At 50.6% G+C, this 24,580-nt stretch overlaps 1 protein-coding gene across 2 annotated transcripts in view; it reads left to right on the top strand.

The window, feature by feature from the left end:
* The window catches only part of CHCHD6 (coiled-coil-helix-coiled-coil-helix domain containing 6), a 48,857-nt gene that overhangs the window by 10,598 nt on the left and 13,679 nt on the right, over positions 1-24,580 (top strand). The window contains exon 5 of one of the 2 annotated variants that reach the window (XM_075995948.1): positions 10,109-10,174. The exons of the other annotated variant lie outside the window; for it this stretch is intronic. Coding sequence (XP_075852063.1) covers positions 10,109-10,174 — 66 coding nt within the window. The remainder of the gene's footprint in view (positions 1-10,108; positions 10,175-24,580) is intronic. 2 annotated transcript variants of the gene reach the window in all.

Raw genomic sequence — 24,580 nt, 5'->3', positions numbered from 1 at the left:
GTTGTCACACGTCCTGGTGTCTCAGGCCCGGGGTTCCCGTTGTCACACGTCCCCTGTGTCTCAGGCCCCGGGTTCCCGTTGTCACACATCCCCGGTGGCTCAGGCCCGAGGTTCCCGTTGTCACACGTCCCTGGTGGCGCCTTCGGAGCCGGTTTTCGGTCCCTCGGGGCCACCAGATTGTCCACGACGAGACCGTGTCACTCGAGGGTCCCGTTCCGTTCCACGACTCTTCGTCGTGAGGGCTGACGGAGTTGGGTGTTCCCAGCGGGTGTCACGGGGACAGGCCGGGAGGTCACAGAACATAAGAGACAGACGCTGTCACATGTAAGAGTTTGGGGCCGCGCGGAGGCTCACGCCTGTCATCCCAGCACTCTGGGAGGCCGAGGCAGGAGGATCGGTCGAGGCCAGGAGTTGGAGGCCAGCCTGAGCAAGAGCGAGACCCCGTCTCTACTAAAAAAAAAAAGAGAAAATAAAATAGCTGGGCAACTAAAAATATATATATTAAAAAAAAGAGCCGGGCGTGGAGGCGCGTGCCTCCCGCGACTCGGGAGGGAGGCTGAGGCAGGAGGATCGCTTGAGGCCTGGAGTTGGAGGCTGCTGTGAGCGAGGCTGACGCCACGGAGCTCCCGCCCGGGCGACAGAGCGAGACTCTGTCTCAGGAAAAAAAAAAAGACAGTCCCATTTGGAAATGACAAAGTGTGGCGTCAGGTCTGTGTGGATCGGAGATGGCCTTTGACCTCTATTTGAATGACGTGTCACCCCCCGGCTGAGGGGTGGCCGGGCTGGGGGTCGGGGAAGTGACAGGGGGGAAGGGGGACGAGGAAAAGGATCAAAGCTGTAGAATAAAAGGCCAGCCAAGACGGGGTCTCGCTCTTGCTCAGGCTGGCCTCCAACTCCTGGCCTCGACCGAGCCTCCCGCCTCGGCCTCCCAGAGTGCTGGGACGACAGGCGAGAGCCTCCACGGGTGGCTAATTTTTTGTATATATGTTTACTTGGGCAATTAATTTCTTTCTACTTTTTAGTAGAGACGGGGTCTCGCTCTTGGGCTCAGGCTGGCCTCCAACTCCTGGCCTCAAGTGATCCTCCTGCCTCGGCCTCCCTCCCGAGTAGCTGGGACTACAGGCATGCGCCTCCATGCCCGGCTCGTTTTTTCTATATATTTTTAGTTGTCCAGCTCATTTCTGTCTTATTTTTTTTTTTTTAGTAGAGACGAGGTCTCGCTGTTGCTCAGGCTGGCCTCGAACTCCCGACCTCCAGCAATCCTCCCGCCTCGGCCTCCCTTCCTGGTAGCTGGGACTACAGGCATGCGCCACCACGCCCGGCTCATTTTTTTTCCTCTCTCTCTGTTTTTTAATTGTGCGTATAATTTTTTACTATTTTATTAGTAGAGACGGGGTCTCGCTCTTGCTCAGGCTGGCCTCGATCTCCTGACCTCGAGCGATCCTCCCGCCTCGGCCTCCTCCCAGAGCGCTGGGATGCCAGCACAGCCGGCCCACGCCGATTCCCTTTGCAAATGAGCACAGAAGTCCCCGCGTCCCTGCTTGAAGCCAGCCCATCAGCCCCGGGCCATCTGTCACCAGGCACGCGACGTCCCTCTCACCCGGGGGCGGCCACTGTTCCCACGGCAGTGACGCACCTGGGAGATGTCCCCGGAGCCCGGGCGGCCCAGTCCCGGCTCTTGCCTCTGCGGTGTCTGCAGGGAGGCGCAGGCGACGGGGACAGCCTGTGCTTGGTGCCGACGCCCGGGCCGGGCCCCCGTGACTTCCAGCGGCTCAGGAGAGATAGCAGAGGGACAGGGGGCGGTGGAGGCCGGCCTCACCTTTCCTGCTCTCTGATTCTCCCCAGAGCGGAGGCCAGAACTGGAGGACACGAATGTGCGAGTGTGTTTAGCTCTCCTCCCGGCCCGCGGTCGCCCCTCTTTGATCACAGTTTTATTTTTTTTTGAGGCAGAGTCTCGCTCTGTCGCCCAGGCTGGAGTGCCGGGGCGTCAGCCTCGCTCACAGCAGCCTCCGACTCCTGGCCTCGAGCGAGCCTCCCGCCTCAGCCTCCCTCCCGAGTAGCTGGGACGACAGGCATGCGCCACCACGCCCGGCTCGTTTTTTTTTTCTATATATTTTTAGTTGTCCAGCTCATTTCTTTCTATTTTTTTTTTTTTTAGTAAAAATGGGGTCTTGCTCTTGCTCAGGCTGGCCTCCAACTCCTGGCCTCCAGCGATCCTCCTGCCTCGGCCTCCCTCCCGAGTAGCTGGGACTACAGGCATGCGCCACCACGCCCGGCCCCTTTTTTTCTATATATATTAGTTGGCCAATTAATTTCTTTCTATTTTCAGTAGAGACGGGGTCTCGCTCTTGCTCAGGCTGGCCTCCAACTCCTGACCTCAATTGAGCGATCCTCCCGCCTGGGCCTCCCAGAGTGCGGGGGTGACAGGCGAGAGCCCCCGCGCCCGGCCGGGGTGAGAGTTTTAGTTACATTTTTATTCCTTCGTTCCGTCTTGAGGCCGCTGGAGTCTGAAGCCACCGTCCCCGGGTCCGAAGCCTGCCTGGTCATTTCCCTTCCTGAGAAAGTCACTCAAATCTCTCTGCTGTCCCTTCCGTTAAACGAGGACGGTGACTGGGCCCCCCGTTCCCAACTGCCGCGGGGACACTTGAGATTTTGCGGGGAAAAGCACTCACGTCGCTGCTGGGCACACGGCAGCCACTGTCACCTCCCATCGCTGTCATCGTTATCTGCGGTTGACTGTCCCCTCCCTGCCCTGTGCCCTTTCCAAGGCTCAATCCTCCAAGGCCACGGATCAGGGACAGCGCTTAAGGCCTGGCGACATTCTCTGATTTAAAAGCCACCGGTACCAGGCCCGAGCCCAAGGTGGGGGGGGGGCTCACGCCTGTCATCCCGGCACTCTGGGAGGCCGAGGCGGGAGGATCACTGGAGGTCAGGAGGTCGAGGCCAGCCTGAGCAAGAGCGAGACCCCGTCTCTACTGAAAAAAAAAATAGAAAGAAATGAGCTGGACGACTGAAAATATATTGAAAAAATGAGCCGGGCGTGGTGGCGCGTGCCTGTCATCCCAGCACTCTGGGAGGCGGAGGCGGGAGGATTGCTATTGAGGTCAGGAATTAGAGGCCAGCCTGAGCAAGAGCGAGACCCCATCTCTACTAAAAATAGAAAGAAATTAGCCAAACAACTAAAAATATATAGAAAAGAAAACAAGTGGGCGTGGTGGCGCATGCCTGTAGTCCCAGCTACTCGGGAGGGAGGCCGAGGCAGGAGGATCGCTGGAGGTCAGGAGGTTGAGGCCAGCCTGAGCAAGAGCGAGACCCCGTCTCTACTATTAAAAATAGAAAGAAATTCACCCAAACAACCAAAAAATAGAAAAAACGAGCCGGGCGTGGAGGCGCATGCCTGTGGTCCCAGCTACTAGGGAGGGAGGCCGAGGCAGGAGGCCCGCTCGAGGCCAGGAGTTGGAGGCTGCAGTGAGCGAGGCTCTGTCTCGAAAAAAAAAAAAATTAAAAAGAAAATCCAGAGCCCAGAGCCTGACGTGGGGTTGGGGACACTCAGAATTGTCACTCCTGTCCCCCGTGCATCTCCTGCGCTGGCCCCGGGCTGGGGGCGTCCGCGCCGGTCGCCTCCCTGGCTTTAGGGAGTCTGGGGGAGAAGGCCAGCCTCCGAGGCCACCGCTGCCTCCTTCCCGGTTGTCACTTTGTCACCGGTCCCCGGGGGGAAGTGTGTTTGTCAGCTGTGAAGCTTGTAGCCTCCACCCCCGGGAGTCTGGAAGCCACTAAGGGGAGGGGGGTGGAGGTCAGAGCCGCCTCCTTTTTCTGGGTTGTGTCCCCACTCTGTCCCCTGCGCTTGTGAGCAGAGGCCACTGGGTGGCAGTGGAGGCCCGCACACTGGAGGCCGGCCGGGAGGATCAGGGCTGGGAGGAGAAAGGAGGCTGAAAGGGTGAGGACAGAGGAGGCCTCCTGTCCCCTCCTGTCCCCTCCCCTTTCCTTGGGGGACCCACATTTCTGGCCTCGCCCAACCTCCCTTTCTCCTCGCCTCCCCTGGGGACAGGGGCGAGGCTGGGGCCCCGTTCACCAGGTTGGTGCTGTCCAGAGCGGACTCTACTTCCCCCAGCCTCTACAAGGCCACCAGCTAGGGGGGCAAGGGCTCTGTCTTGTCAAAGTCACCCCGGGTGGCTTCGCTGCGGCCCAGGGAGAAAAAAGTACAGGCAGAACAGTTCGGGCCGGGCGCGGAGGCTCACGCCTGTCGGCCCGGCTACTCTGGGAGGGAGGCCTAGGCGGGAGGATCGCTCAATGAGGTCAGGAGGTGGAGGCCAGGCTGAGCAAGAGCGAGACCCCGTCTCTAGTAAAAATAGAAAGAAATTAGGTGGACAAGTAAAAGTATATAGAAAAAATGAGCCGGGCGTGGTGGTGGCGCATGCCTGTCCTCCCAGCTACTCTGGGAGGGAGGCCGAGGCAGGAGGATCGCTCGAGGTCAGGAGGTGGAGGCCAGCCTGAGCAAGAGCGAGACCCCGTCTCTACTAAAAAAAAAAAATTAGAAAGAAATTAGCCAAACAACTAAAAGTATATAGAAAAAAATCAGCCGGGCGTGGTGTGGCACGCCTGTCGTCCCAGCTACTCTGGGAGGGAGGCCGAGGCAAGAGGATCACTCGAGGTCGGGAGTTGGAGGCCAGGGCTGAGGCTGTCTGGACTCCTTCTGGCAGATGGCGGGAGGACGTGGGAGGATTCCTTCGACAAACACGTCCTTGTCCTTGGCCTCGTTCTGCGAAAACAAGCAGATTCCCAGCGTGTCGTGGGCGGACCAAGCTTTGGCGGCCACACGGATTTGCGTTGTCGCAGCCCAGAGAAAGGGCAGGGCCACCCAGCTGACACGGCGGCTTCCTGGTTATGATTATTACTATTTTATTGTTTTTTATTGAGGTTATTATCATTTTTATTTTTTATTGAAATTATTTTTATTATTATTTTATTTTTTATTGAGATTATTTTATTTTTTATTTTTTTATTGAGATTATTATTTTATTATCATTTTGTTTTTTATTAAGATTATTATTTTTATTATTTTTTATTGAGATTATTATTTTTATTATTATTATTTTATTGTTTATTTTTTATTGAGATTATTATTTTTATTTTTTATTGAGGTTATTATTTTTATTATTATTTTATTATTTTTTTATTGAGATTATTATTTTTATTATTATTTTTTATTGAGATTATTGTTATTTTTATTGAGGTTATTTTTCTATTGATATTGTTTTTATTATTTTATTATATTTTTATTGAGATTATTATTATTTTCATTATGGGGACAGAGTCTCGCTCTGTCTCAATACCGATTATTATTATTTTTTTTTATTATCGAGACAGAGTCTCGCTCTGTCGCCCGGGCCCGAGTGAGCGCCGTGGCGTCAGCCTCGCTCACAGCAGCCTCCGACTCCTGGCCTCCAGCGAGCCTCCCGCCTCAGCCTCCCTCCCGAGTAGCTGGGACGACAGGCACGTGCCACCACGCCCGGCTTGGTTATTTTTTTCTATATTTTCTTAGTTGTCCAGCTCATTTCTTTCTGTTTTTTTAGTAGAGACGGGGTCTCGCTCTTGCTCAGGCTGGCCTCCAACTCCTGGCCTCGAGCGATCCTCCCGCCTCGGCCTCCCAGCCCGCTGCTGTTCCTGGCGTGAGCCACCCGGCCCTGCCCGGACTTGCCACCCTGGTGACCGGCTGCTGGGTCCCAGGACACCCCCCGAGGTGGCCCTTGTAGTGTTGAAGCCCAGCTCGGGGCTGTGTCCCTTTTGGCCTCTTGGAGGCTGAGGAGGACGAGGACGAGGGGACGAGGCTCTGGTAGCCAGGGCTGCGGCTCCTTCTGGTGGCATTCTGGTGGCATCCCGCCGGGCCTGCCCAGGCTGGCCCGCCCCGCGCGCCTGCCATGCCTGGAATCCGGGTGGAGCCAGTGTAAACACCGCCCCGGGCGTGGCCTGTGTGGACACGTTCCACCCGGAGTCTGTCTCGGCCTCTGCTCGCCCGAATCCCGGCCTCTCTCGCTGTTTCCTTTCATTTCCTTTTATTTTATTTTATTTTATTTTATTTTATTATTATTTTTTTTTTTTACGCAGAGCCTCGCCCTGCAGATTTAGAGGCCCCAGACCGGGTTTCCCAGCCTCTTTCTCTCTGTGCGGCCTGAGGGAACTTTCTAGTCCCCGTGTGACTCTTGGACCTTGGAGGAAGAAACTGTCACAGGCGTTTGTCACACGCTCGGCTGTCAGCCTCATGCCAAAAACTGGCAGGAGCGGGGCCTTCCCGCCTTCCAGACTCGCCGAAGAACCTTTCCCTGTTTGCGCGTTTTGTCTTTCGTCTCTGTTCTTTTCCTTTTATCGTTGTTTATTTATTTATTTTTTTAAATTTTATTTATTTACTTATTTGTTTTTTATCCTGAGACAGAGTCTCGCTCTGTCGCCCCGGGGCCGGAGTGAGCGCCGGGGCGTCAGCCTCGCTCACGGCAGCCTCCAGCTTTTGAGGCTCAAGCGAGCCTCCTGCCTCGGCCTCCCTCCCGAGTAGCCGGGACTACAGGCATGAGCCACCACGCCCGGCTCGTTTTTTCTATATATTTTTAAGTTGTCCAGCTCATTTCTTTATATATATATATATTTTTTTTTTAGTAGAGACGGGGTCTCGCTTTTGCTCAGGCTGGCCTCCAACTCCTGACCTCGAGCGATCCTCCCGCCTCGGCCTCCAAGTAGCTGGGACTACAGGCATGCGCCACCACGCCTGGCTAATTTCTTTCTATATATTTTTAGTCGTTTAGCTCATTTCTTTTCTATTTTTTTTTTTAGTAGAGACGGGGTCTCGCTCTGGCTCAGGCTGGCCTCCAACTCCCGACCTCAATTGAGCGATCCTCCCGCCTCGGCCTCCCTCCCAGAGCGCCGGGATGACAGGCGAGAGCCTCCGCGCCCGGCCCTGATCTGTCTTCAGTGGGCAGGACGTGGGCCACTCTCGACCGGCCGGGCTGGGACCACGTGTCCCCGGTCTCCAAGGCCACCCTGCTCAGCTCTGCCACCACGCCGGGCAGCCGGGGGCCCCGGTTGAGGCCGGCGGCCTCCCCAGGAGGCCGAGCCCGCGTCCGTGGGTCCTGCTGGGTTCGCACCCCTGCCTGGAGGGTCGCCTCTGAGTGTGCGCGGGAAACGGCCTCGCCTGGCGTCCGTTGCTCGCGATGCTGCGGTTTCCCTCGGCCTCCGGGGAATGCTCTAGGCTGTCTGCGTCTGAGTCACTGTCACCGTGCTCTGTGACAGCCGATTATCTCAGCCTGACAGGTAGGCACAACCGCCTCGTTAGATGCAGGCGGATCTGTGTGTGTGGTGTAGAAAGAAAAAAATGGAACATTCCGTCAGCCTCAAAAAAAAAAAAAAATTTAAGAATAGCATTAGCCTCTTTTTTTTCGTGAACTCAATATCTCAAATATTTGCAGTCATTAAATTTATAAAATGGGAGTGAAGTCAGCACTCTTCGTTTCTTTTTTTTTTTTTTTTTTTTTGAGACAGAGTCTCGCTCTGTCGCCCGGGCTAGAGTGAGTGCCGTGGCGTCAGCCTCGCTCACAGCAGCCTCAAACTCCTGGCCTCGAGCGAGCCTCCTGCCTCGGCCTCCCTCCCGAGTAGCTGGGACGACAGGCATGCGCCACCACGCCCGGTTAATTGTTTCTCTCTATATTTTTATTTGCCTAATTAATTTCTTTGTATTTTCTTTTTTTTAGTAGAGCTGGGGTCTCGCTCTTGCTCAGGCTGGCCTCCAACTCCTGACCTCAGGCGATCCTCCCGCCTCAGCCTCCCTCCCGAGTAGCTGGGACTCCAGGCATGTGCCTCCACGCCCGGCTAATTATATATATATATTAGTTGGCCAATTAATTTCTTTCTATTTTTAGCAGAGACGGGGTCTCGCTCTTGCTCAGGCTGGCCTCCAACTCCTGACCTCGAGCGAGCCTCCCGCCTCGGCCTCCCTCCCGAGTAGCTGGGACCACAGGCGTGAGCCACCACGCCCGGCCCTGATCTGTCCCTTTTTTTTCATGGCCATGTCATGGGGTATCGGAGCTCAGTGTCCCACCAAATTAGGCAGCGTGTCACTCAGACCCGGGGACCTAATAGTTTTTGGGCTAGAAGATTAAAACCCTTTGGGCTCGCTGGCTTTTTTCTCTCGCTGACCGCGCCACCGGGTCCCGCTGGGAATCGGGGCGCAAAGGGTTAACCTGGCAGGACTTGTCGCCGCCTGGCCGGACTTTCCCGTGGCTAAAGTTTGGCCTTCTGTTTTTTGACACGCTCTGCAATATGTCTTAAAAAAAAAAAAAGGTAAATGAAAAGCAAGAAAGAATTTAAAAAAAAAAAATCAGAAAAAAATTGAAATGCAAAAAACAAACAAAAGGAAAAAAAAAAAAAACATTGCGTTTGGGTCTTTCCCAAAAGAACTTTGCGTTTTCGGTGCCACCTGTTGGTGGCAGTAACGGGAAGGCCTAGCTTTTAGTGCGGCTGTTAGAAAAAAAAAAAACAAAAACCTCAAAGACTATAAGGAAGTTTGTGAATCTGCAGTTTTGTGGTCTCGTATCTTTGCATAGGGTTTTTGTTTGTTTTTTTTTTTAAATAAATCGCAGTCACAGTGGCTCTTTTCCAAGTTGTTCAAGCAGCATGATCAGTCCTCCACGAAGTCTTAGAAATAACGTAATCGTTGTCATCCCAGCACTCCGGGAGGCCGAGGAGGGAGGATCGCTATCGAGGCCGTGAGTCAGAGGCCAGCCTGAGCAAGAGCGAGACCCCGTCTCCACTAAAAAAAAAATAGAAAGAAATGAGCTGGACGACTAAAAATATATAGAAAAAAAAAACGAGCCGGGCGTGGAGGCGCGTGCCTGGAGTCCCAGCTACTCGGGAGGGAGGCCGAGGAGGGAGGCTCGCTTGAGGCCAGGAGTTGGAGGCCAGCCTGAGCAAGAGCGAGACCCCGTCTCTACCAAAAAAAAAAATAGAAAGAAATGAGCTGGACAACTAAAAATATATAGAAAAAAAAAACGAGCCGGGCGTGGAGGCGCATGCCTGTAGTCCCAGCTACTCAGGATGGAGGCTGAGGTGGGAGGCTCGCTGGAGGCCAGCAGTTGGAGGCTGCTGTGAGCGAGGCTGACGCCACGGCACTCACTCCAGCCCGGGCGACAGAGCGAGACTCTGTCTCAAAAAAAAGAAAAAAAAACAAACCCGAGAGGAATCCTTGGCATTCGGGCCCACTGTTTGTGTTTAGCTTTTCTGAAGTGTTGGCATTCCAGAATTCTCCCTGGCAGCTGCCTGCAGAGCCCAGACACTCCTAGTTGTGTGTTCTCCAGGTAAGGGGGAAATCTGCAAGAAGAAAAAGAGAGGCCGGGCGCGGAGGCTCACGCCTGTCATCTTAGCACTCTGGGAGGCCGAGGAGGGAGGATCGCTCGAGGTCCGGAGTTGGAGGCCAGCCTGAGCAAGAGCTAATTTTTTTCTCTTTATATATTTTTAGTTGTCCAGCTCATTTCTTTCTTTTTTTTTTTTTTTTTTTAGTAGAGACGGGGTCTCGCTCTTGCTCAGGCTGGCCTCCAACTCTTGGCCTCGAGTGATCCTCCTGCCTCAGCCTCCACCCGAGTAGCTGGGACTCCAGGCATGCGCCACCACGCCCGGCTCATTTTTTCTATATATTTTCAGTTGTCCGGCTCGTTTCTTTCTATTTTCTTTAGTAGAGACGGGGTCTCGCTCTTGAGCTCAGGCTGGCCTCCAACTTCTGACCTTGAGCGATCCTCCCTCCTCGGCCTCCCAGAGTGCTGGGATGACAGGCGTGAGCCTCCACGCCCGGCTACTTTTTCTTTCTATATATTTTTAGTTGTCCAGCTCATTTCTTTCTTTTTTTAGTAGAGACAGGGACTCGCTCTTGCTCAGGCTGGCCTCCAACTCCCCGACCTCGAGCGATCCTCCCGCCTCGGCCTCCCAGAGTGCTAAAATGTCAGGCCTGAGCCTCTGCGCCCGGCCTCTAACTGCCACTCTTACTGTGATCGTCCCCTCCCTGCGTGGCCAGCCCGGCTCCCCCGCCCCCTTCCCGCCCCCGGCTAACGCGGCCTCCGTTTTCTGTCCCCAGCCGCCCACAGAGCTGGAGCGCCGAGTGGCCTTCCACAGGGAGCAGCTGGGGCACGTGGAGAAGAAGGTAAGGCCCGGTCCTCGCGGCCTGCCGCGGGGCCGGGTCCCAGAGGCCCTGTCCCCAAACGCCCCCTCCCACCAGCTCCTCGGGGAGGAGGGGACGGTGCCCACGCCCGGGGCCCGATCTCGCCCGGAGACCCGGCCTCCCCGCGTCCCGCAAACCCAGCCTCGCCACCGGCCGCGCGCACGGAGCCAGCCGGTTCTTGGTTTTATTTATTTACATTTTTATTTCTTTAGTTGTTTGGCTCATTTGTTCCTGTTTTTACTAGAGTCCGGGGGTCTCGCTCTTGCTCAGGCTGGTTTCGAACTCCTGACCTCGAGCGAGCCTCCCTCCTCGGCCTCCCTCCCGAGTAGCTGGGACTACAGGCATGCGCCACCACCCACTGCTGATTTTTCTATATATTATAGATTAGTTGACCAATTAATTTTTTTCTATTTATAGTAGAGACGGGGTCTCGCTCTTGCTCAGGCTGGCTTCGAACTCCTGACCTCTAGCGATCCTCCTGCCTCGGCCTCCCTCCCGAGTAGCTGGGACTACAGGCATGCGCCACCACCCACTGCTGATTTTTCTATATATTATAGATTAGTTGACCAATTAATTTTTTTCTATTTATAGTAGAGACGGGGTCTCGCTCTTGCTCAGGCTGGCTTCGAACTCCTGACCTCTCGAGCGATCCTCCCGCCTTGGCCTCCCAGAGCGCCGGGACGACAGGCGTGAGCCTCCGCGCCCGGCTGTATAATGGGTCTCTAATTGGTCCCTTTTCCGTGGCTGCTGTAGAATGTGGCAGCCTCTGGCGTAGTTCCATTCTAGAACAAACCTCACTTCCGCCACAGGGCGGTGCCGAGAGCCGGGCTTCCCTTCCGGCCTTAGTGAGGCCGTGTTGGATAAAAATAACGACACCGTGCTGTCTTGCTAGCCGGATGCATTAAATGTATCAGTGATTTTCCTCCTGGGACTCGGGGGGATCAACGTGCACACTCTCTTCTCTCTGTTGTTTTTTTTTTTTTGAGGCACAGCCTCGCTCTGTCGCCCGGGCTAGAGCGCCATGGCGTCAGCCTCGCTCACACCGACTCCTGGCCTCCAGCGATCCTCCTACGTGAGCCTTCCCAGTAGCTGGGACTACAGGCATGCGCCACCACGCCCGAATAATTTTTTTTTTTTTGAGACAGAGTCTCGCTCTGTCGCCCGGGCTAGAGTGTTGAGGCGTCAGCCTCGCTCACAGCAGCCTCCAACTCCTGGCCTCCAGCGAGCCTCTTGCGTCAGCCTCCCTCCCGAGAGGCTGGGACTACAGGCATGCGCCACCACGCCCGGCTCGTTTTTTTTTTTCTATGTGTATTTTCAGTTGTCCAGCTAATTTCCTTCTATTTTCTTTTTAGTAGAGACGGGAGTCCCGAAATCCTGAGCTTGAGCGATCCTCCTGCCTCAGCCTCCTCCCGAGTAGCTGGGACTACAGGCACGCGCCTCCACGCCCGGCTCGTTTTTTCTATATATATATTTTCAATTGGCCAATTAATTTATTTCTATTTATTTTTTAGTAGAGACGGGGTCTCGCTCTTGCTCAGGCTGATCTCGAACTCCTGACCTCGAGCGATCCTCCTGCCTCGGCCTCCCAAATAGCTGGGCCTATAGGAACTTACCACCACGCCCAGCTAATTTTTTCTATATATATTTTTAGTTGTCCAGCTAATTACTTTCTATATTTAGTAGAGACGGGGTCCCGCTCTTGCTCAGGCTGGCCTCGAACTCCTGACCTCGAGCGAGCCTCCCACCTCAGCCTCCCAAGTAACTCTATTGAAAGAATGTACTACCACACCTGCCTAATTTTTTCTCGATATATTTTTAGTTGTCCAGGCCATTTCTTTCTATTTTTTTTTCTTTTTTTTTTTTTTAAGTAGAGACGGGGTCTCGCTCCTGCTCAGGCTGGCCTCCGACTCCCGACCTTAAGCGATCCTCCCGCCTCGGCCTCCCAGAGTGCTAGATTGACAGGCGTGAGCCTCCGCGCCCGGCCCTTCGTGCTTTTTCTAAGGATAAGTCTTTGAGATGAGTTACATTTAAAGATACATCATCTCATGCCTTTTTTTAAAAAAAGCCTACAAACCACTCTTGCAAATTCATTCTAGAACTTGCTTGCTCTATTTTATTTTTTTCCTTTAATTTGTTGATCATGACAGATTTTTTTTTTCCAAGAAATAGCTCAGGCCGGGCACGGTGGCTCACGCCTATAATCCCAGCACTCTGGGAGGAGGCCGAGGTTGGAGGATCGCTCGAGGTCAGGGGCTCGAGTCCAGCCTGAGCAAGAGCGAGACCCCGTCTCTACTCAAAATAAAAAGAAACGAGCTGGGCAATTAAAATATAGAGATAAAAAACGAGCCGGGCGTGGAGGCGCATGCCTGGAATCCCAGCTACTCGGGAGGGAGGCCGAGGCGGGAGGATCGCTCGAGGTCAGGAGTTCGAGGCCAGCCTGAGCAAGAGCGAGACCCCGTCTCTACTAGAAATAGGAAGAAATTAATTGGCCAACTAATATATATATATATATATAAAAATGAGCCGGGCGTGGTGGCGCATGCCTGTAGTCCCAGCTACTCGGGAGGGAGGCTGAAGCAGGAGGATCGCTGGAGGCCAGGAGTTGGAGGCTGCTGTGAGCGAGGCTGACGCCTCAACACTCTAGCCCGGGCGGCAGAGCGAGACTCTTCTGTCTCAAAAAAAAAAAAAAAAAAATTAACACAAAAATAAAGATACAGCATCTCATGCCTTTTTGCTAAAAAAACAAGCCTCCATTCAGGCATGAATGTTTTGAGTTAAAATTTAAAAAAGAAAAAAGAAAATAAATGAAATCTTATTTTATTTTATTTATTTTTAATAAATGAAATTTTAAAGTGCCTGCTAATAACCCTGCTAACTCTTGCAAAATTCATCCAGTCACTTGTTTATTTTATTTTTATTTTATTTTATTTTTTGGGGGGGGGGTTTAATTTGTTGATCATGACAGTTTTTTTTTTTTTTTTTAATTTTTTGTCGTAGAAATGCCTTTCCACGTGGAAATTGGGAGGATAAAAAAAAAAAGAGAGAGAGAGGAACCTGTTCTTTCTCTCGGCTGAGACGGGCCGGCCAGGCCGAGCCCAGTGCCCGCGGGCCGTGTGCAAGCTCTGTGGCCGGGGCTCAGCTCCCCGGGGTGTGTGTCCCCGGCGTGCGGCCGCCCGGGGTGCCCGCGTCTCCGAGGTCCCCGGGGACGGGGGACAGCTGGGTGAGGGCCTGTCGGGGGGACAGCCACCTGGCCCCTTGCTCCGGCTCATCAGGGCTCGGCCGGCTGCACGGCCGCAGCTCTGGCTGCCACTTTGGCGACTCTGTGACATGCCAGCGTGCCGGGGGTGACACCGGGCGCCCACGACCCACTTTGAGAGCCCGAGGCCGGGCCGCGGCTCCCGGCGACAGGGGCTGGCCCGCGGCCCTGAGACAAGGCAGAAAACACATAAAAAATAAAATAAGTGCCACCAGCCGGAGCTGTGACTGTCACGGCGGCCCGTGTGTCCGTGGGCACGGGGACTTTTTTTGTGTGTGTGTGTGCGGTTCTTTGCCGCTCTTTGGCCGCCCGCTAGAAGCACGGGTGTGTCGGGGACGGGGACAGCCCCGGCGTCATTGTGTCCTGGCCCCTGGCCCTTCGCGCTCGACGGCCACTGTCACCCGGCCGCTCGGCGGAAATCGTAGAGGCCGAAACCCCCCTCCCTGGCTGTCTCGATGATCGGAAACGTAAAAAAAATTAATTAAAAAAATTCCAGATAAATCAGTGTGCCTGCAGAGCCCGGCAGGGACGGGGACACGGGCAGCTCGCGCAGCCCCGCCACGCACAGATAAAACAAAACGTAAGATAAGAAAACAAAGTGAAAAACGTAAAGAAAATAAATAGTAAAATGAATGAAAGTAAATACAATAAAAGTACATGTATAAATAAATACATAAATAATATAAATATATTTATGTATAAATAAATAATATATAAATAAATATGTAAAAATACATATATAAATAAATAAAATACAATAAAATAAAAGTAGAAAATAAAAATAAAATAAAAACATAAATAAAATAAAAATAAATAAAATAAAGTAAAAGTAAATGAGGCCGGGCGCGGTGGCTCACGCCTGTAATCCTAGCTCTTGGGAGGCCGAGGCGGGCGGATTGCTCAAGGTCAGGAGTTCAAAACCAGCCTGAGCAAGAGCGAGACCCCGTCTCTACTATAAATAGAAAGAAATTAATTGGCCAACTGATACATATATAAAAAATTAGCCGGGCATGGTGGCGCATGCCTGTAGTCCCAGCTACCCGGGAGGCTGAGGCAGAAGGATCACTCGAGCCCAGGAGTTGGAGGTTGCTGTGAGCTAGGCTGACGCCACGGCACTCACTCTAGCCTGGACAACAAAGCGAGACTCTGTCTCAAAAAAAAAAAAAAAAAAAAAAAAGTAAATGAAAAATAAAATATAAAATAAAATAAAAAACATTAGTAAATAAAAGTAACCACAATAAAATAAAAGTAAATAAAAAATAAAATAAATAATAAAATAAAAAATAAAGTAAAATAAATTAAAAGTAAATAGAAAATAAAATAAATAAGTAAAAAATAAAATAAAATAAAAGAAAGTCTAGTATTTTATGCTACCGCCACACTTTGTAAAATCTGGGCTGTTCAAAGAAAATTAAATCCCGAGTAGAATGAAGGAATCGGGGGAAAAAAAGCAAGTGAGTGCAAAGGGTTAAAACCCATTCTGGGGCCTGCCATCCCAGCACTCAGGGAGGCCGAGGTGGGAGGATCACTGGAGGTCAGGAGTTCGAGGCCAGCCTTACTAAGAACAAGAACCCTGTCTCTACTAAAAAAAAAAATAGAAAGAAATTAATGGACCAAGTAAAAAAATATATATATATGAAAAGTTAGCTGGGCGTGGTCGCACATGCCTGTAACCCCGGCACTCTGGGAGGCTGAGGCGGGAGGATCGCTCGAGGCCAGGAGTTGGAGGCCAGCCTGAGCAAGAGCGAGACCCCGTCTCTACTAAAAAACACAATGAAATTAATTGACCAACTAAAAAATATATATATAGAAAAAATTTAGCTGGATGCGGTGGCTCACGCCTGTAGTCCCATCACTCAGGGAGGCCGAGGCGGGAGGATCGCTCGAAGTCAGGAGTTTGAAACCAGCCTGGGCAACATAGTGAGACCCCGTCTCTACTAAAAAATAGAAAGCAATTAATTGGCCAACTAAAAATATATATAAAAAAAAAAAAAAACGAGCCGGGCGTGGTGGCGCGTGCCTGGAGTCCCAGCTACTCGTAGGGAGGGAGGCCGAGGCAGGAGGCTCGCTGGAGGCCAGGAGGTGGAGGCTGCTGTGAGCGAGGCTGACGCCACGGCGCTCACTGCAGCCCGGGCGACAGAGCGAGACTCTGTCTCAAAAAAAAACCCCATATTTTGTCTTCTTGTGCCCCTCCTCTGCCTTAGTCCTCTTTAAAACCGATTCTCTGCTTTGCTCAAAGCGCGGAGATTCTTCTAGCTGATTCCGTCTCTCCTGCCCTTCCCCCACTGCTCATAAAGTCGAGTCCAGACTCCTTATATATATATGCATGTGTCAGCTTTTTATTTTTCTATAAAAAATCCCAGTTTTGGCCACGCCCAGTGGCTCCCGCCTGTCATCCCAGCACTCTGGGAGGCCGAGGCAGGAGGATCGCTCGAGGCAAGGAGTTCGAGGCCAACCTGAGCAAGAGCGAGACCCCGTCTCTACTAAAAAAATAGAACAAAATTAGTTGACCAACTAAAAATATATATAGAGAAAAAATTAACCGGGCATGGTTGCACATGCATGTAATCCTAGGACTATGGGAGGCTGAGGCAGGAGGATCGATTGAGGTCAGGAGGTCGAGGCCAGCCTGAGCAAGAGCGAGACCCCGTCTCTAGTAAAAATACAGAGAAATTATTCAGACAGCTAAAACTATATGGGAAAGAAAATGAGCCGGGCGTGGTGGTGCATGCCTGTAGTCCCAGCTACTTGGGAGGGAGGCCGAGGCGGGAGGTTCGCTTGAGGTCGGGAGTTGGAGGCCAGCCTGAGCAAGAGCGAGACCCCGTCTTTACAAAAAAAAATAGAAAGAAATGAGCTGGACAACTGAAAATATACAGAAAAAATGAGCTGGGCGTGGTGGCGCATGCCTGTAGTCCCAGCTACTCGGGAGGGAGGCTGAGACAGGAGGATCGCTGGAGGCTAGGAGTTGGAGGCTGCTGTGAGTGAGGCTGACGCCATGGTACTCTAGCCCGGGCGACAGAGCAAGACTGTCTCAAAAAAGAAATAAAGTAAATTTAAAGAAAGAAAAGAAAAAACGAGCCGGGCGTGGTGGCGCATGCCTGTAGTCCCAGCTACTCGGGAGGAGGCCGAGGCAGGAGGATCGTTCGAGGTCACGAGGTGGAGGCCAGCCTGAGCAAAAACGAGACCCTCTCTCTATTATAAATAGAAATAAATTAGCCGAACAACTAAACATATATATAGAAAAAAAAAAAAAAAACGAGCCGGGCGTGGAGGCGCATGCCTGTAGTCCCAGCTACTCGGGAGGGAGGCTGAGGCAGGAGGATCGTTGGAGGCTGCTGTGAGCGAGGCTGAGGCCACGGCGCTCTAGCCCAATCCACAGAGCGAGATTCTGTCTCAAAAAAAAAAAAGTAAATAAATAAAAAAACAATCCAGGTTCTCCTGCATGGTGGTGAGCAGTTATTGGATGGTTCCAGAAGGTCGTGCACAAACGGCGGTCTCCTTTTTTGAGCCTTAAACACAGCATTTTGCTGGCAACAGTAAAAAAAGGAAAAAAAAGGGAGGAGGGGAGGCCCTTGCCACATCTCAGGAATCAGAGGTTTTTTGCACGGGATGGGGGCAGGATTTTAGGGGAGGCAGAGAAGGGAGGAGGAAAAAAAAAAAAATAGAGGCCGAATAGTGAGGCTGAACCGTACTGGGCTTTGGAGAAGGTTTTTCTTTCCATCTCCCGTGTGGACGGTTTATTCCTGCGGAGGCCGGGGAGGCGGGACCCGCGGGGACCCGGCGGGGACAGTCGCGCATGAGCCGCCGGCCGTCCTGGCGCCCACACCTCGGCATTTCCAGCTTCCGGGAAGACGGTTCTAGAACCTTCCAAGGCTCACGCACCTTTATTTTATTCTATTTTTATATTTTATTTGAGTTTATTCTATTTTTTGATTTTATTTATTGCATTTTATTTTATTTTGTTCTATTTTTATATTTATTTGATTTTATTCTATTTTTTCATTTTATTTATTTCATTTTATTTTATTTTGTTCTATTTTTATATTTCATTTAATTTTATTCTATTTTTTAATTTTATTTATTTTATTATTTTATTTTATTCTATTTTTTATTTTATTTATTTTATTCTATTTTTTATTTTATTTTATTTATTTTTTATTTTATTTTCTATTTTTTATTTTATTCTATTTTTTATTTATTTTATTCTATTTTTTAATTTTATTTTATTCTATTTTATTTTACTTATTCTATTCTATTCCATTCTATTATTTTATTTTATTTTATTTTATTTGGACAGAGTCTGACTCTGTCGCCCAGGCTAGAGTGCCCGTGGCGTCAGCCTCCCTCAAAGCAGCCTCCAACTCTTGGCCTCAAGCGATCCTCCTGCCTCACCCTCCCTCCCGAGTGGCTGAGACTACAGGCATGCGCCTCCACGCCCGGCTCATTTTTTTCTGTATATTTTTAGTCGTCCAGCTCATTTCTTTCTATTTTTAGTAGAGACGGGGTCTCGCTCTTGCCCAGGCTGGCCTCCAACTCCTGGCCTCGAGCGATCCTCCCGCTTCGGCCTCCCAGAGTCCTGAGCAGTGGGCCTGGCCTCCGTTATTTTTTTTTTCCTTTCCCCATTTCCTTTTAAGTTTAGAAATGGACGTGCAAAGCCGTTCAGTGGGAAACTTGGATCCGCTGCTGATCAAACCTTAATCCGTTTATAGTTTGGGGTTGATCTGGCTTTGGGGGAAGGGCTGTGTCGGGGTCTCAGCTGGAATCCTGTCACCTGTGGCCACCATCCTGGAGCCCTGGGAAGGTCAGGAGGTCGAGGCCAGCCTGAGCAAGAGCGACACCCCGTCTCTAGTAAAAAAAAAAATTAAAAAAAATAAAAAAAATAGAAAGAAATGAGCTGGAAAACTAAAAACATATAGAAAAAAAAAATGAGCCGGGCATGGTGGCGCATGCCTGTAGTCCCAGCTCCTCGGGAGGGAGGCCGAGGCAGGAGGATCGCTTGAGGCCAGGAGTTGGAGGCCAGCCTGAGCAAAACCGAGACCCCGTCTCTAGCAAAAAAAAAAAAAAAAAAAAAACATAGAAAGAAATGAGCTGGACAACTAAGAAAATATATATAGAGAAAAATGAGCCACGGTGGTGGCGCATGCCTGTAGTCCCAGCTCCTCGGGAGGGAGGCCGAGGCAGGAGGATGGCTTAGAGGCCAGGAGTTGGAGGCCGCTGTGAGCGAGGCTGCCGCCACCGGGCCACAGAGCGACACTCTTGTCTCGAGAAAAAAAGAAAGAAAAATCGGTGAGACTCAGCAAATACCTTTTGCCAGAGGAACGGCGTCCAGCGAGGACGGCAGCCCTCAGTGGAATGGATGGGACGTGCCGCAGACTCCGCTGTGATTTGCTGCCGGCTGTCCCCTGGTGGTGGCCAGGGACCCTGCGTGGCCCGGAAGGGCGGCGGCCAATACCTCCCGGGTCCTTTTGCTGAGCCAGAGGCTGGCTCCCTTGTCACTCCCCGGGGAAGTGTTCGTTGAGCGACTCACCGATCCATGGCACGCGCTCCCCGACTCCCACCACCAACCCCCCCGGGGTGACGCGGAAGCCGGGCGTCAGGGTATGGCGTGGGGGACTCGGAAGGACGTCTGGTGGCTTCGCCCCGCTCCCCAGACAGCGGCGGCCGAGGCAGCCTGGCGGGGAGACGGCGTGAAGAAGGGCGTTTGAGTCTAGCAAGAAGCAGCGGCCAGGCCCAGCTGCCAAAACAGCCGCGCCCGCACTCGCGGGCTGTTTGTGTGCATCGTGCGAAGGCGCGTGCGGGGTGGCAGGGCCGCCTGCCAGCGGCGTCACAGCTCTGTGCGCCGTCACTTTTGGGTGCTCGAGTTTGGTGACATTTGAAAAGAGCGCGAGGAGGGAATGTGACTGTTAACATTGCAGGTTTCCTTGGCGCCGTTTCGTATTTTTATTTTATTTTATCTTGTTTCATGTTTTTGAGACTGAGTCTCGCTCTGTCTCGAGGGCTGGAGTGAGCGCCGTGGCGTCGGCCTCGCTCACAGCGGCCTCCAGCTCCTGGCCTCCAGCGAGCCTCCCGCCTCGGCCTCCCTCCCGAGCAGCTGGGGCGACAGGCACGCGCCACCACGCCCGACTAAATATTTTCCTATACATTTTTAGTTTTCCAGATAATTTCCTTCTAATTTTCGTAGAGACCAGGTCTTGCTCTTGCTGAGGCTGGCCTTGGACTCCTGACCTCCAGCGATCCTCCTGCCTCGGCCTCCCTCCCGAGCAGCTGGGACTACAGGCACGCGCCTCCACGCCCGGCTCGTTTTTTCTGTATATATTTTTTTGCTTGTCCGGCTCATTTCTCTTATTTTTAGTAGAGACGGGGTCTCGCTCTTGCTCCGGCTGGCCTCCAACTCCTGACCTCAAGCGATCCTCCTGCCTCAGCCTCCCTCCCCAGTAGCTGGGACTACAGGCATGCGCCACCGCACCTGGCTAATTTCTTTTTTTTTGTATATATTTTTAGTTGTCCAACTAATTTCTTTGTATATATTTAGTAGAGACGGGGTCTCTTGCTCAGGCTGGCCTCCAACTCCTGACCTCGAGTGATCCTCCCACCTCAGCCTCCCAGAGTGCTGGGGTGACAAGCGTGAGCCACGGTGCCCGGCTTTATTTTATTTTTTTAAAGTCAGGGTCTCTCTTTGTCACCTGGGACTAGAGTGCCGTGGCGTCAGCCTCGCTCACAGCAGCCTCCAACTCCTGGCCTCGAGCGATCCTCCTTCCTCAGCCTCCCTCCGGAGTAGCTGGCACTACAGGCATGCGCCACCACGCCCGGCTCGTTTTTTTTCCTATATATTTTTAGTTGGCCAATTAATTTCTTTGTATGTTTTCAGTAGAGACGGGGTCTCGCTCTTGCTCAGAGGCCGGCCTCCAACTCCTGACCTGGAGCGATCCTCCCGCCTCGGCCTCCCAGAGTGCTGGGACAACGGGCGTGGGCCTCCGCGCCCGGCTGCTTAACGACGTTTGATCGGAAACATCTCGCTTCCTGGGTCAACATGGGATCTTAAGGACACGGGTGGCACTTTCAAATGTGACATTGTCGTGTATTTAAAGTCCACCTTTTCCCCTGAGGACCAGAGTGGGGACTCGGGTGGCAGATGGGAGTCACATCCCAGAAACTTATTTCACAGCAGCCTCTAATGCAATACGGTTATTCCGTTCAGGCAAAAACAAATCCTTTAACTCTTTCAGACTGACTTTCAAATATATAAATATTGGAAAGAAGAATGAGACTTATAAGGAAAGTCTTGGAAAAAAAAAAGAAAAACTAGGCCGGGCGCGGTGGCTCGGGCCTGTCATCCCGGCACTCTGGGAGGCCGAGGCGGGAGGCTTGCTCGAGGTCAGGAGTTGGAGGCCAGCCTGAGCCAGAGCGAGACCCCGTCTCTACTTAAAAAAAAAAAAAAAAATGGAAAGAAATGAGCTGGACAACTAAAAATATATAAAAAAAATTAGTTGGGTGTTATGGCTCACGCCTGTCATCCCAGCACTCTGGGAGGCCGAGGCGGGAGGATCGCTCGAGGTCAGGAGTTGGAGGCCAGCCTGAGCAAGAGCGAGACCCCATCTCTACTAAAAAAACAGAAAGAAATGAGCTGGACAACTAAAAATATATAGGGAAAAAAATGAGCCGGGCGTGGAGGTGCATGCCTGTAGTCCCAGCTACCCGAGAGGGAGGCCGAAGCGGGAGGATCGCTCGAGGCCAGGAGTTGGAGGCTGCTGTGAGCGAGGCTGACGCCACGGCACTCTAGCCCGGGCGACAGGGCGACACTGTCTCAGTAGCAAAAGAAAAAAGAAAACTGGATCAATAAAATGGGACGGGGCCCACAGCCAAGTGACTTAACAGATGGGGGAACGTGAGCAGGAAGTTGAGGTTTCAGTGAAATTAGAAAAAGGCAGACGGACGGGTTCTGACTGGAGAAGCTTCTAGATCCTGAAGGTTTGTCATCGCCGGAAATCAAATTATGAATTATCAATTAATTCATATCATTAATTCCATCAATTAATTATGAATTATCAATTAATTCTGAATTATCAATTAATTCATATCATTAATTCCAGGAACTAAATATGCATTATCAGTTAGTTCATATCATTAATTCCATCAATTAGTTATGAATTGTCCATTAATTCATATCATTAATTCCATCAACTAATTATGAATTATCAATTAATTCATATCATTAATTCAGTCAATTAATTGTGTATTATCAATTCATGTCATTAATTCCATCAATTATGAATTATCGATTCATATCATTAATTCCATCAATTTATTGTGAATTATCAATTCATATCATTAACTCCATCAATTAATTGTGAATTATCAATTAATTCATATCATTAATTCCATGAACTAATTGTGAATTATCAGTTAGTTCATATCATTAATTCCATGAACTAATTGTGAATTATCCATTAATTCATATCATTAATTCCATCAACTAATTATGAATTATCAATTAATTCATATCATTAATTCAATCAATTAATTGTGAATATTCAGTTCATATCATTAATTCCATCAATTTATTGTGAACTATCAATTCATATCATTAATTCCATCAATTAATTATGGCTTATCAGTTAATTCATATCATTAATTCCATCAATTAATTGTGAATTATCAATTAATTCATATCATTAATTCCATTAATTATGAATTATCAGTTAATTTATATCATTAATTCCATCAATTAATTACAAATTATCAGTTAATCCATATCATTAATTCCATCAGTTGATTATGAATTATAAATTAATTCACATCATTAATTCCATCAATTAATTATGAATTCTCAATTGCTAACTTAGCTTCGGAGGCCAAAGTGTCCATCTGCTAAAATAAGGCAGGTGGGAAAAAAAAGAGAAAACTGTGTGAATCCGGTTATTTCTCAGAAGGGAACTCAGGAAGGATGAGCCGGGACATAAAGAAATTGTCACTCCCAGGCCGGGCACGGAGGCTCACGCCTGTCGTCCCAGCACTCTGGGAGGCCGAGGCAGGAGGATCGCTCGAGGCCAGGAGGTGGAGGCCAGCCTGAGCAAGAGCGAGACCCCGTCTCTACTAAAAATAGAAATTAATTGGCCAAATAATATATATATATATATATATAGTTTTGAAGGCATGAGAATAAACTATAATGAAAAAAATTAAAAAAGAAATAAAAAAAGAAAAAATAAAGAAAGAAAAATAAAAATATATATTGAAAAATAATGAGCCGGGCGTGGTGGCGCATGCCTCCAACTCCTGACCTCGAGCACCACCACGCCCGGCTCATTATTTTTCTATATATATTATTAGTTGGTCAATTAATTTGTTTCTATTTTTAGTAGAGACGGGGTCTCGCTCTTGCTCAGGCTGGCCTCCAACTCCCGACCTCAAACAATCCTCCCGCCTCAGCCTCCCAAGTAGCTGGGACTACAGGCATGCGCCACCACGCCCAGCTCATCTTTTATATATATATATTTTTTTAGTCATCCAGCTTTTTCTATTTTTTAGTAGAGACGGGGTCTCGCTCTTGCTCAGGCCGGCCTCCACCTCCTGACCTCGCGCGATCCTCCCGCCTCGGCCTCCTGTTTTATTTATGAGACGCTTCTTAGAACCTCTCCCTGCATCCTCGCCGCTGTATTTGCGGATATGAAAATGGAGCCTTTGAGGAAATAACCTTTCCAAGGCCCCAGACACGAGGCTTATGTTAAGACCCGTCGGTTGTCTCAGTCCGGGTGACATTTCCTGTTCGCATTTGCACAGCTCGGAGAGCAAACACGCAGCCGGGGTCACAGATTTATTTTCTCCTCTGTTCCCATTTCTTTTTTCTTTTTTCTTTTTTTTTTTTTTTTTTTGAGACAGAGTCTCGCTCTGTCACCCGGGCTAGAGTGCTGGGGCGTCAGCCTCGCTCACGGCAGCCTCCACCTCCTGGCCTCCAGTGATCCTCCTGCCTCGGCCTCCCTCCTGAGCAGCTGGGACTCCAGGCATGCGCCACCACGCCCGGCTCATTTTTTCTATATATATTTTTAGTTGTCCACCTCATTTCTTTCTAATTTTTTATAGTAGAGACGGGGTCTCACTCTTGCTCAGGCTGGTTTCGAACTCCTGACCTCGAGCGAGCCTCCCGCCTCGGCCTCCCTCCCGAGTAGCTGGGACTACAGGCGTGCGCCACCACGCCCGGCTCGTTTTTTCTATTTTTTAATTCTCTGGCTAATTTATTTCTATTTTTAGTAGAGACGGGGTCTCGCTCTTGCTCAGGCTGGCCTCGAACTCCTGGCCTCGAGGGATCCTCCCGCCTCGGCCTCCCAGAGTGCTGGGATGACAGGCGTGCGCCCCCGCGCCCGGCCTGTTCCCGTTTCTTTCGTTCACGTAGTAGCTCAGCTTGGCGTTTGTTTTTTTTTCTTTTTTAATCATTATTATTATTTTTTAGTTGGCCCATTAATTTCTTTCTATTTTTGGTAGAGACGGAGGTCTCGCTCTTGCTCAGGCTGGCCTCCAACTCCTGACCTCGAGCGATCCTCCCACCTCAGCCTCCTGAGTAGCCTGGACGACAGGCATGCGCCTCCACGCCCGGCTCATTTTTTCTATATATTTTTAGTTGGCCAGCTCATTTCTTTCTATTTTTAGTGGAGACGGGGTTTTGGCTTTTGCTCAGGCTGGCCTCAAACTCGTGACCTCGAGCGATCCTCCCGCCTCGGCCTCCCAGAGTGCTGGGATGACAGGCGTGAGCCTCCACGCCCTGCCGGACCCCCAGGTTTTGTTTATGGAATGGTTGTTGCAGCCTCTACAAAAGCTCTTTGTTGATGGCATGCAGTAGGTGCTTATAACATGCTGAATTCTCTCTCCTATAGATTAGGTGGCGTCCTGCAAAGAAAAAAAAATAAAAATCTTTTCTAGGAGAGGTTTTACAAACTTTAGGGAACATTTAGGAAGAACCTTTTAGGGGCCGGGCGCGGAGGCTCGCGCCTGTCATCCCAGCACTCTGGGAGGTCGAGGAGGGAGGATCGCTGTCGAGGTCAGGAGTTGGAGGCCAGCCTGAGCAAGAGCGAGACCCCATCTCTACTAAAAATAGAAAATTAATTGCCTGATTAAAAATATATAGAAAAAATTTATCC

Source organism: Microcebus murinus, chromosome 20 (genome assembly GCF_040939455.1).
Source record: "Microcebus murinus isolate Inina chromosome 20, M.murinus_Inina_mat1.0, whole genome shotgun sequence".
Classification (NCBI taxonomy): domain Eukaryota; kingdom Metazoa; phylum Chordata; class Mammalia; order Primates; family Cheirogaleidae; genus Microcebus; species Microcebus murinus.
Note: the sequence above shows the minus strand (reverse complement) of the source record. Positions and strands in the feature narration are given on the sequence as shown.